Source organism: Hippocampus guttulatus, chromosome 13, assembly GCF_054856545.1.
Source record: "Hippocampus guttulatus isolate MCC_2025c chromosome 13, RoL_Hgut_1.0, whole genome shotgun sequence".
NCBI classification, from domain to species: domain Eukaryota; kingdom Metazoa; phylum Chordata; class Actinopteri; order Syngnathiformes; family Syngnathidae; genus Hippocampus; species Hippocampus guttulatus.
Genome location: NC_141273.1, coordinates 16,512,915 through 16,526,232, shown reverse-complemented (window position 1 = coordinate 16,526,232; position 13,318 = coordinate 16,512,915). Strand labels below are relative to the sequence as shown.

Here is a 13,318-nt window from a genome sequence, read left to right as displayed (position 1 = left end):
GGTAATAGCCAATAGCAAAGCAGCGATAAGAAAGTTGCGTTCCCGGAGCTGCTGATTTATTCTTTCTGTGCGGCCCGGTACCAAATGTTTTTTTTTTTTTTACTCTCCCAAGTATGTTTTTGTTCCAGGTCACAGATCTGGTCTCTGCTCAGGCGTGCGACAAGGAAATTAAAGCTCACGTCCATTTGTTCCTCTACATATTGAGATTCAGGTGTCAGGATAAGCGTAGAATCCTTTTATACTCCCCGCACCAAATATTTTTGTGCCACAGCCAAAGGCCACCTCGAATGGATGAGTGCATTTTGATAAGTCTCCCCCGGCCGGCGGTGTCGGAGAGGGATGGGTTCCTGTCAATAACGCCTGGCCGGCCCGTTGCCGCGGTCAAGAGTCAATGTCAACAAAGCAACCCTGGTCTGTCACGACTCCATAAGAGAGTCTCAGGCATTCGTTTCACCTTCTTATCGCTCCGTCTTTCTCCGGAGGGAAAGTTGACTTCACTGTGGGATGATACCCGAGTGAGCTTGTTTTGGGGGCTTTTAATCTCTCGCGGGGATGCAATCGATGTCCGGCGAGATGGCAGCGATTTCAGATACTTCTCCATCAACCTTCTCCCCCCCAAGTGCTGCTTCAACTTCATTGTGACTTAATTTGTGTTTTTCTTCCTCCCCTTCCGGCTTACCGTGTCCCCGTGTGCGTATTTTTCTCTTTAATGCTCTCTGGGGAATAAGCAACGGCGTATTTTATGATTATTACAGGCAGCTGAAATAGAACCGCAGCCAAACTTTCTAAGGCTATAAGTTTATTCTTGGCGTGGTGACTCAGTGCGCCCCCACCGCACCATATTACCTTCTTCTCTCAATTTATATTTGTCTTCTTCCCTGCTAGGAAAGTCCAATACCACTTTTTTCCAAATCTTTGGATGCATGCAATTAACCCACAAATAAACAGTTGAAATGCGCCGGAGTTAGCATAAATGCTCATTTTCAGCCGTAGTCCCAATAGCGCCAACTACAGGCGAGGAGGGCTTACTCAACATTTGCCTTTTCTATCAACAGCTAGTATTGGCAGCCTCGATGAGTACAGTGAAACTCTTCTACAACGAAACCTACATGGGCGAAAATACCCCCTTAGTGTGAAAAAAATCTTCATGCATTGACACCATTCCCACTTTCCTGCCCCCCATACAACGAAAAAAAACCCTGTGTGTGTGTGTGTGTTTACATCTGATATCAAATTTGCTACAGTGAAAAACCCCCTGTTGTGAAAAAGTTCTTGCTGCAAACATGATTTCGTTGTGGAGGAGTTTCACTGTACCCAATACGTTGAAATAAGGCTCGCATTGGCCCAATACGAAACCTACTTGCCCATCCTTACTCCCACCCGACGAGTCGGTCCGAGGTGTGGAATGCTACGTCAAAATTCACGATTTGGTATGTGCCATACGGTTTGGATGTCATTTCCCCGTTATTTTGTCGACTTCACCACAGACAGCTTAACCGACTACTCCCTCCGCTTCTGGCAAGCGAGTGGTTTGCTCGTATTGCTTTGTAACCCTCGACACTCTCTTCACTCGTTCTAGCCCGTAGCCTCCCGACTCTAAATTGTTCTGGCACGACCCGCGCTCACTTGAACTGCAGTCGACAGGGGCTCTCCGGTTAGTGATTATGTTGTTGATGATGGCGCTCAGCTGGCGTTCACATCACCCTGCGATGCAAATCCGTCTCCCTCACCACCCGAGAAAGAGTAAAAGTGGATAGGATACACTCCGTTTCATCCATCGTGCCGTCTTAAAAATAAACTCCACATGGACTGTCAGAGCGACGCCGGTCCAGGCGGTGTCACGCGGATGTTTCCGCGCATCGCTCACATCAGCGAGAGCTGTGTAAACATGACAGGATCGTAGCTTTGTCTGGCTTTAAGTGGGGGAAAATGTTAATGGCTTAATACGTGGCTCAGAATGGGTTCGCGAGAATGTGTGTGCGCGCGAATAGACGGCAGCCTGACAGAAACCCGAGGAAGCTGTCAGACGCTCTCTTTTAAATCCGCAGCGAGTGAAGAAAACGCAGCGGAAGCGGCAACAATGACACCCGACCGTCTCCCTGACACCCACCCCCACCCACGCTACGATTCAGCCCACGCTGCTGTGGAAAATCGCAAATGGAGCCAGCAGCAGCCTCGCGCCAAACTTGTCACTCCAAAAGCTAAGGGGACGCTACACGTTAACGCTGTCTGCCACTTAGAGCTTCCCCGTTGAAGAACATTCTTTTTTGGGAGGGTTTTTGATATCTGGGATAGGTTATCGCATTTTGGTGCACGTTCAAATAATCATGAGGACAATATATCAGAAAATTCCTTTCGTTTTCATACGCTTATTGCCCTCAAAATGCAAATGACATCATAGGATGTTTCATTACAATCTAAAGTTGATTTTCCTGAAATGATGATGACGTTTCATGAATTTGTTCCCCTGTGTGTATCTATTTGCGTGTGTGTGTGTGTGTGAGTGTGTTCACCTTGACAGATATCGTCCCGACGAAAAGGGATCTCGTCGCGTAGGTTTGTCGTAACAGTTAACCGCGTTCTGCATCAGCGCGAGGTCGGGCCTGGCCGCGGCCGCGGCCGTGACGGCCCGACCAATCAGCTGCAGGGCATCGCGGATGTAGAAGCTGATTGGCTTGCGTCCCACCTCGCCGTACGCCAGCAGGCCGAGGGGACCCCCCAAGGTATGCAGGGAGTCCGGCGACAGCGGGTACCCCATGATCCACTGCAGGGCCGGCAGCGACGCGGCGAGCCGCTGGGCCACCCGCAGCGCCGAGGAAAGACACTCCGGGTCCGAGCCCAGCAGAAGGACGCTGGAGAAGGGCGAGGCGGCCCGCAGTAAGCGCGTGGAGAGGATCCTCAAGACCTCCTCCTCCCTCTGGTCCTCGCGCCTCTCCTCGCTGGCCTCACCCCGCCCGCCGCCCGAGACCTGAGTCAGATTGACCACGTCCCACAGGTGCCAGGCGGCACCGCTGTGGGTCTGCATGTGGGACAGCAGGCCGTCGCTGCCCTCCTCCCAGCCGGAGCAGAGCACGGCCGCAGCGCCCCAGCTGCCGTCCTCCATGCCACCCCGGTCCCGGTCCCTGTCACTCCCCTGCAGGACGGCGAGCAGCAGGCCGCCGAGGGAAGACGGAGGCATGCGGGCTGACATCTGCAGGTGGAATGCGTTCTGGTGGAGAAGGACAGGAAAGAGAAATTGGAACATGCTAACAGGTCTGTTGTTGGTATCAATCGGCAATGTAACATTTTATTCTCATGGACCCATGTAAAAACAAAAAAAAACAATATATCGTATTTTCCCCCATGATAAGGCACACCTAAAAGCATTCCATTTTCCCAAAAGCCGACAGTGCGCCCTATAATCCGATGCACCCTATATATGGCGTTACACAGTCTTAATATTCCCCGTTGAGTTGTTTCCTTGTTCGTGTTCCTCTGCCATCTTGTGGTCACTTAAAAATGTTCTGCCCGGCACTCATCGCCAACACACACTCAAACAGAAAACTACTTTGTGAGCTCTGCGCAGCCGAAATGAACCGAAGATAATACTAAAAGCAGAGTTAACTACTGACTAAACGAAGGAAGAAGGAGACAAGCAAGACTTCTCAGGATATTTAGCCCCTTGTGAGCCCGCGAGGTTTGTGTGCCTTTTTGTTGAATCAGTTGTCTTCATAACTTTTGCGCTTTCATTTATTGTTTTGTAATGCGATTATGTTTCATGTCCGTGCTTGTGACCAGTTCTCAATGGCTTCGTAGTAGCTACAGCGGCTATGAAGCTTCAATATAAATATAGCTGTGTTGTATTGTATTGTATTCCCTTTAGCGTAGCTCCATCTAGTGGATCCATAGCGCATCCACAGCCACTATTGTAGCTTCTATTCCATGCGCCTTAAAATGTAAAGTGTCACCTTATATGTGAAAACAGTTTTTAAAATAGGCCATTCATTAAAGGTGCGCCTTATAATCCGAAGCGCCACAGCTTTGCGTTTGTGCTGCACGGATGTACATCAGGACAAGCTAACGGTTCGGAGTCGTCAAAGAGAATGGGGCCACTGAGCTGCTGGTCTTAGCTTTGAGCTCAGCGGTCAGCATGCTCCACTTTCAAGCGAGCGAAGCGGGTGAAGGCAGCAGGATCATCGATGTTGCAGTGGTGCCATGACCCGGATTGGGAGGGAGGTTTCCGGGAGGTGAGTGTAACGTGCCGTGAGAATGTAGGTTTGTAAATCTTCACTCCTTTGAGCCTTGAAAGAGGGGGCCGGCCTCTGGACTGGCAGCGCGGGTTATTCGCTCGGTGGTCTGCGCTCTCCACTTCCAGGCAGTGGTGGCGGCGTGGATTCGAAACCCAGCAACAAGATCACGGTCGTTACTGCCTATTTTCGGAACCCCTTATCCTCACCTCTGTTGCGATGACAGCGTGCTTGACGTCACTACGCAGACCGGCTGGTATGCAGAGAACGGCCAATTTCCGCCGTTCCGATTTGAACCCCGCAAAGTGGCAGTTGTGAGGCAGCCGCCGGAACAAGAAGTTTAAACTCCGACTCACATGCCGCTTCATCAACAACTTATGTTCATCTGCTCACATGTAGCGGCCCGCGCCGGTAAATTTCCACTGCGGACTTCACAGGATGAATCTCCTGAGCGGGTCCCAAAGACAAATCGTTTGATTGAAGACTGGAGAAAAGAGGCTCGAAGAGAGACAGATTAATAGAGAAGAAAGCAGACACAGTGTGAGCTGAATGACATCAAATCACATTAACCGCGTCATTTATGAGCACGGGTGGGGGTGGGGGGCAAACAAATCGACACTTGCCGCAGTTGTTTGTCACGAGGCCTGACGCAAAAACAATGACGTCAAATGACTCAAACAAGGAGTTAATGACTCACATACCGAATGTTTGACATCCTAAACCTTTTTGTAAACGAGAGACCCCACACACAAGATTGGGGGGGAGTGGGGGGAGGGGATCAGATGAGCGATATCGCACACCACACTCATAATCATGCCTGTTGTAGAAGAATCCGGACCGCTGGAAAGTACGCGTGTGTCCAGCGTTTTCTGTTTTGGACTTTGTCGGTTTTATTTTTTTTTGATAATAAACATTTTTGTTATCGCATCTTGTCTGTGTCTGCATTTCTGGGGTCCTAAACGTTATTCGGTTCGTTGTGAACCTGACACTTGAGAATCATTCTGGAGTTATCAGAGACATCCAATCATTGGACCTTTGCTGCATTTGGTCGTAAGAGAGGGAAAACGATTGTTGGCATGTGTTTCTCCCGCTCCCGTTATCGTTATCGGGCCGTATTTGACGTTGACCACAAACAGAAGGATATGGCATCATAAATATCAAACATATCAAACATGCCCCCACACCAAAGGATAATCACTCAGGATAATCTCGAGACATCCTACAATGAGGCCTTCACTGACTTGGATTGCGAAGAGCTAACCGAAAATGTAGCTTACCGCCCCTTTGTGCCCTGCTGCACAAAAGACATTTCAGCAAAAGAAAATTCTTCAAAGCACCAACCCAAACGTCACCATCTAACCGGAGGGAAATGAAGTCACGACAAGAAACAAACAACCACAAGATGGGTGCGCGCTCCACTTAATCGTCGCTCATTCCAATTCCTGTCCCATTTGCAGAATTTGTGACTTGGCCCAACTTTGGTGCTGACCACACGCGTATTCATTTGCGATTGTAAATATTGATCAGGTTTAGCATTTATCAGTGTTGGCCCTGAGTGCTTTCCAAACAAAACAGCGTGGAGTAAAAATAAATAAATAAATAAATAAATCTGACTACAGAATCCATTCAAGCCGTCTTCGGGCAGTAGGCGGGGGACACCCTGAACCGGTTGCCAGCCAACCGCAGGGCACACAGAGACGAACGAACAACCATCCGCGACGGTCGATGCGCTAACCACTGGACCACCCCGGAGAATCACCCCGAATAATAATTTTGGTCCTACCGACATTCGGGACGAGGGGAAATGCCCAAATTAAAGCCCGATGGCGATGCGTGTATCCCGCTTAATCCGCCGCCGCCCCGCGCTCGGCTTGGCAAGGGTGACAGCGGCGTCCACACTTCTACACCCCAGCGACAACACTGCCTCGTTTCATTCGCTTCCAAACGGGATAACACTGTTGTCCTTGAACGCAGCACACAGATGGAAGTCCTCCCCCCCCCCCCCCCCCCCCCCCCCCCCCGCCCCCCACCGCCGCCAACAACAACGCCTTCCTTCGGGGGAGGCTGACAATATTTCATCCTCTCAGTGCTCCGGGCAAGGTTGATCTTTCATGTATAGAAGAAGTCCAAAGTTCATCTTTTGAAGCCTTTGGAAAACGGGATTAGCATGCGCCCAACGCATGGCAGCAAATGTCGGGGAACACGTTCCTCCATCAGCGTCCGCGTGAGAAAAAAAAAAAAAAGGGGCATGACTGAAGGCCCACAGTGGAGATTTGTCGCTTGCATCGACACAATACGCACGCGACTCATATTCTCATATGTCACCCGTGAGTCTTTAAAGATGAAATATTCACCCAAAAGTGCAGATTGGACACATTCATTCAAATGGAAATGATCCACCCGGGAGTAAACAAAAGCAGCCCGCCGCCGAGTCTCTTAAGAGGTAAAAAAAAAAAAAAAAAAGTGAGTGAGTGAAGTGTGCCGAGACACGCTTGATCGAATGCAGATGGACGAATTCATTCTCACCGGGTGTGTAAATCGGATGGGACGAGACAAGATGGACGTCTTTGAACTCCGCCGCTGCTTCCGGTATTTCCAGTCGCCGGAATAATCAAATAAACGTATACGCGCCGTACCCCGTATAACATTTATGTCCCACGTGCCGATTTATGGCGCTGCGTGAAACGCTCGCAAACGCGCCGAAAGCTCACAGCTGCCGTGTAAAAAGTCAGACCTTTTAACGATACCGATATACGCTGGTAAAATGAATGGAGCAAGGAAATGTGAGATGGGGTGAGATGAGATGAGATTTCCGGACCATAACCTAAAAAAAAAAAAAAAAAAAACATTGAAAAGGATCAAATACTGAAGACCGCTGCCAAGATTGAAAAAACAAAGAAAAAACAAAAACTTCAAAACATTATAATTGCTCCATTGTATCTGCTGGATCTGTTTGGGATCGCCTCCCCGCTACCTCTCGCCCATTTAGGCCCTGTTGCAAGTGGACTGTAACCAAAGTGATTCAGAATAAATTTTCCCCTTTTTTTTTTTTTTTGCTTCTATTTTTTTTCAAAATTCATATTGACAAAATATTATTTTGATTTTTGATTTGTCCTTCTTTGCTTCTTCTAAGGGGACAGGCACTATTTGGGAAGAAAAGTTAAGGTATGTTAACAAAACGATTTCTGTGCACCGTCTTTCTTTGTAAATATCGCATGTTACAATGTGGGCGCCTGCGGCTTATAGACAGGTGAGGCTTATATGTGCACGAAATGCTTTGTCCTTTAAAAATGTAGTGGGCGCGCCTTATAATCAGGTCCGCTCTGTAGTCCGGAAATTACAGTACACGTCGTCAAAAGGCGTCAAACGTCATATGTTCGGCAAAACAGACAGGCGCGAAATGCCGTCGTGGCTGAAGGAGCACAAAATGGGGGCGAAAAGTGGGTGTGGCGAGAGAGGATTCCAGCACTATATCAACATATTCTAGACTAAAATCACATACATTGGAGGGTGATAAACTTGGCATGAAGGCTCATTGAAGTGAAAATTGTACAAGAAAAAGTTGCTCACGCTTGACGGGTCACCGCTTTTACTCCCAACGGTGGCAAAAGTTAGCCAAGAAGCAAGCTGGTCGATGCTAGCTGAGAGCGCTCAACATGGCAGACCTTCGAGCATCTGTATGCACGCTAGCCCTTTTTTTTTTTTTTTTTTTGCCGTTCTCAGGTAAAAGTTCCATCTGCCAGCGCAAAGGCTCCAAAGGAAGAATGCAAGATAAGCAAGCGGAGGAGGAACGTCAGCATTATTCCGGTGTAAAATCAAGTGCAACGCCCTTTTCTCACGCAAATTAGCCGCCTTGGATGCAAAGCGGCTAATTTGATGAGCTGGACTCGGTGCATCGCGCTCTGCGCCAGGGAACCCGCCGCTTGACAAGCGCACATGCACGCGTCGCACACAATTAAGACAATAATAATAATAATAATAATACCACACATTTTAGCTTTGCCCAAAGTGCGAGCACAGCAAACCCACGAGGATCTCCGGGCGACGTGGAGCCAGCAGCCCGACACGGGTACGGCGGATCACAACACGAGGGAGCAGCTCACGATTACTAAACTCATTCCTTATTTAGGTGCCGGCGCGTAAAGCTTCAACCCAACGCGCACGCACACACACACACAAAAATAGATTTTCTAACATCGCCGCACAAAGCAACGCGCAGCACCTGCAGTTTGAGAGCTTATTCAAGCTACGTTGTGGCGGCTTAGTCTTAAGAGCTAGCGAGTGGACGTGGAGGGCGAAGGCGGGCCTCAGTTGCACGTCAAGCTTGAGATCATTTCAAGTGCTGACCGCAGCTTCACTTCAATACCGACTCACTCACACACACACACACAGCAGAAGTGACTAAAATTGCTCACTCGACCTGATATATGTGTGTGTGTGTGTGTATATATATATATATATATATAAGTAAATCAATCAGAAGACATCAGTTCAACTATTTGGTTGTACATGATTTTTACTTAACGTTGATGTCGAACGCTCCAATAAAGGGGAGCTGTTGCTCCCTACCCTGATAAGATGATGATAGAAATAGTCACAAAAGTCATATTTCATATGTTGTGTAATGTTGGGAAAGAGTGGTGAAATATACCCCCCGAAAAAAATGTCAAATGGAAATTTTGTTCCCATTTTTGCCATTATTTTGGGAGAGGGCCATTTCAAAAACCAAAAAACAAGGCCCAATTTGGTGGGCATGAGAGGCGGAACAAGTCAGTTGTGTTAACACCCACGACGGCGCAAAACGCCCTTTTTAAAATGCGCCACGCTTCACCAGCTTGTGGGGGGTCTGTTAAAATACCAAAACGTAGTCTAGGCTGCCCCTGCAGATGTCTAACGGGCAGAATGCAGAGTACAAGCTGCAGCATATCGGGGGGGGGGGTTTGTTTGTTTTTTTGTGATCGGCAATGAAAGGGATTAATCAACATGCCGATCACATACTTTTACAAAGAAATCGGCCCGATCAATTGAAGCATCACAAATTTACAGTTCGGTGACAAAGTATTTCTACTTCATGACTGCGCACCACTGCTCCCCCCCACCCCCACACACACACCAATTGCGCACACACACACCATTGGCACGAAAAGTATGGACGGTTGCCCGAGCCTTTGAATAGCTGCTTGCTTCCTCCTCGGCCCACAAACAAAGCTTGTGATGAGGAAGAAGGATTTGGGATTGAAAGGGTGAAGGCAGCATTCCAAAACAACACCCCAGCAAACACATTAATATTTCACCAGGTGTACATGCGGCGGGACGCACAAGATAGTGGCGGGAAATATATGTTGGCGATGAAAGACGGACGCACAAGACTGATAGGTGAGGTTTAATATCCGCACTTGTGAGGCGGAAAAAAAAAAAGGGGCTGATAGTTTTGCAGCTTGAATGAGAGGGAGAGGTGTTGCGTGTCTGTTTTCGCAGCAGGGTGCAAAATCTGATTTCAAACACCATAAACTCAAAATAATGCAATGCGGGCACTGCTACCTTTTTTTTTTTAAATAAAAAAAACAAAAACTTTTAAGTAGATGGAAAAAAGTAAGAAGTGGCGTGTGAACCCCAAAATATTAGCCCACTGTAAAGTGGGCTAATATTGATTAGAGTCGATTGTAAGATGTTTCTGAAAGACCATCGTGAACGATTATTCGATGGCGCTGGCGTGTGAAAAGTGGAGTACATCCCAGATGATAGTCGGGCCGACTTGTAGGATTTTTATTCCTCTATTGTAACAAAAGTAAGCAAAGGCCCGATTGTAGGATGCTTTTGTCAGAAAATCCTGAGGGGTTATCCTTTGGTGCTGGGTGTATGATGATCAGGGATTATCCTGAGGTGTGAGGCTGAGCGATTTTGACTTCTGCGACCAGCTCGGAAAACTTTACAACACTTACACTAAAATTGTGAGTGTTAAACCGGTTCAGTATTCCCGATCACAAATGTGAGTGGTCAACAAACAGTGATTGTTTTTCTTTTTTTTTTTTTTTTTCAGATTGATGATCAATGAAACGACAGACAATGAAGCTGGCTCAACCCAAAATTTGAGCGCCGCCCCTCCCTTTTGTGATCAAAGTCACCAAAGGCCTGATTCTCAGATGTTTTGAAAAGATAATCCTGAGCAATTATTTTTCGGTGTGGGGTCATGTTCAGAGTGATTTTATTTTATTTTTGTCTTTCCTCCTCCCTTATCTACTCAGAAAGCAATCAGAAAGGCAAGTGGAATCTGATCTAACCTGCAGACCACAAGAGGATATTTGACATAACAATCGGCCCACTTGCGGAATAACAATCTGTTGTAGAGAGCGCATTGTTTTGTCCCCATTCAAATAAAGAGCCGTGATTAAGCGCAACCCGACGCGAGAGCAGAGTTGATGACGCCGCATTGAGAAGGACGCCTCGGTTGACCAGACAGTTGTTTTGAGTGATTGCGTGCAAATAGCAACGCTGTGATTAATTACTCGGCATCTCCTTCCTCGGTGCTCCACAGTTGAATGCTGACAACGTTTGCGTGAAGAAAATGGAATAAAATTGTTGCAAGAGAAAAAGGACAAACAAAAAAAAAAGGTCACTGGAGGTGTTGTGCAATAAAAACAACAAAAGGTACCATTTAAAAAAAAATACGCCAAATTGTATCAGGGAAGCCATCCATCATAATAAATAAATAAAGAAATAAATATGCCAGATAAATCATGCGAGCGACTCGAAAACCCAAAGTCAAAAGAACAACATTTGTTTCGCTCTCTCTGAAAGGCCCTCAAATCCCCAAACTTTGTCCAAATGGTAATTGGTGGAAGCAACTGCCTGTTGAAGTGATGCACGTCGACCGCGAGATACACTTTGTACGTTGGGGAGGAGCTAAGTTTAGCCTGGGTTATAAAAGGAAGTTATGGAGAGTCTTCGCCATGGGTGGATTTCTGGTGCATTTTCTTTCTTGTCAGTCATTCAATTTTAAGTGGAATGTTGTCAAATGAATTGGAATTTGTTTTTCTAACTATTTAAGGATCGGAGTATGTGGCAGATAATGGTTTAAAACTCTTGAAGGCCGAGTTTTTCCAATTTAAAAAAAGGTCAGCAGTGTTTTTTGGGCATAGTCTGTTGACAGTAGTACATGAGTAAAATGATCTTTGAGGAAAGAAAAAAAATCTCTCTCTTGCTACATTTTGAGTCTCTAATTAGATTTGCAAGAAACTGTCGCGTCTGAGGAAAAACAACTGATCGGAGACAGACAAGGTGTTGACATGCGCTTACGGACAAGCTCACAGTGGGCATATCCACGTGCAAAAAAGCCAACAACTGGGCCTAAGACAAGCAAACTTTGGGGGTGTCAATTACTCTTTTTTTTTAAACCCACGATTCATGGCAGGGCTTCTGTGACTGAATAATTCCATCCAATATATCAGAAAATGTGTCTGAGAGCTGCACTAAATGAGTTTCGCGGACAAAAAAAAGTGTGGCCTCATTTCCATACGGTGAAAATGTATTCCATGATGACATAATGAGGTGCGACGCACAGCAAAACAAAAGCCAGTGTGATTTGCACTTATTTGGCACCGGCGTGGGACAACCGACACACACACACAAAAACATCGGCATATGCAAAAATCGCAACTTGGCCGGTCATGATGGGGCGTCGAAAACACGAGGAGCAGATTGCGGGCGTCTGGCCTTCGTGAGGTGGCTGTTGGAGGACGGAAAACAGACGGCTGAGAGCGTTAGCGCGGGCTCTGAATTGTGTTTGAGTGGACCGAACGGACGCCCAGCGCTCAGGCTGCCCGGGACAATTTGGTGGCGGCTGGCGGGTATGAGTGCACACAGTCCATTAAAGGTAAGGAGCCTGTACGGTGGAGGAAGACGCGATTGCATTGTAAAATAAAGAAATAAACAAACACACATCCACGCGCACACACACACTCACTGCTCCGGAGTGAGTGTGTGAAAGCCGTAAAATGACGACGGGCTCTCGTTTCCTTCTCCAGGCTTTTTTTTTTTTTTTTTTACACGGCATCACTCCAAATTGTGAGAAAGGGTGAGAGTAATGCTTGCAATCCAGTCGCGAGAAGCTACACTGTGACTAAAACTGCGTCTCGACAATTGTAATCAAGGCATGCGTGGCATTGAGGTACTTTAGCTTCGCATGAATCAAATGATATGCAATAGCGAGAGGGTGCAATTTGGGAAGAAAAAGCGCCTACGGGCAACAGAGCTGACACTAAACCATATCATCTTTGGAAACGGAAAAGACTGGGGCAATATTTTTATGATTACATTTTTTATTTTCGGAAATGTATCAATCCGCGGATTTTTGTTTTGGAACCTGTCCTCCGCTGTTGGCGCAAAAGCTCAACTATTCGCTGTGACCTATTTGTGCCCAAGGAACTGCGTTAAAGTGATTTGAAGATCACCATCTTGTGGCATGTATGGGAAGGCATCAATTACTTGAGTTTTTGTTAGTTTACAGTAGGCTACATGTATATGAAAATCTACTCGAGTATGGTTCCTTCCTACCACTATTAGCGAGTGATGGGAAGCCGAGTGGTTGATTCCGGTGTACAGAGGAAGGCTAATCTGATTTATGATTGCCATCCGTTAATCGCATTTTCGCTGCCGATTCATCCGAGCACCGCACAGCGCCGGCATCCGTCTGTCAATAACAGCCGCACGGTGGACGTCCTCGAGACCCTCCGACGGGGCTTTCAATTTTCCAGATCAGAACTCCCCACTTGCAGTGAAGATGAGCATTGAGCGTTGGCAGTAATCGTCACAACTTTGTGCTAAGGGGCCAGGGTTGGGGAAGCAAAAAAATAAGCCGTTTCGGGCGTTCCCAGGCTGCTGCCGGAATTGTCAGGCTGGAAAATAGTCTCTTGCTGGGTTGGAACGGCGAGGACCAGCGAGATGACAACATGATTTAGTTTAGCGAGGAGGATATACAGAGCTCGGATGCAAAGTGACGCCACGTCAAGAACAGTCAGCCTACAGGGAATGGAACGGGAAGGCGCATCGTGCTTATAATGGCACGTCGGCAGCTTCGTGTAAAGTGAATTCAG

At 47.3% G+C, this 13,318-nt stretch overlaps 1 protein-coding gene across 1 annotated transcript in view; it reads right to left on the bottom strand.

Moving 5' to 3' along the window:
• Nucleotides 1-13,318, bottom strand: part of grin3ba (glutamate receptor, ionotropic, N-methyl-D-aspartate 3Ba) — an 81,326-nt gene that overhangs the window by 30,877 nt on the left and 37,131 nt on the right. The window contains exon 2 of the mRNA XM_086127750.1: nucleotides 2,514-3,208. Coding sequence (XP_085983876.1) covers nucleotides 2,514-3,208 — 695 coding nt within the window. The remainder of the gene's footprint in view (nucleotides 1-2,513; nucleotides 3,209-13,318) is intronic.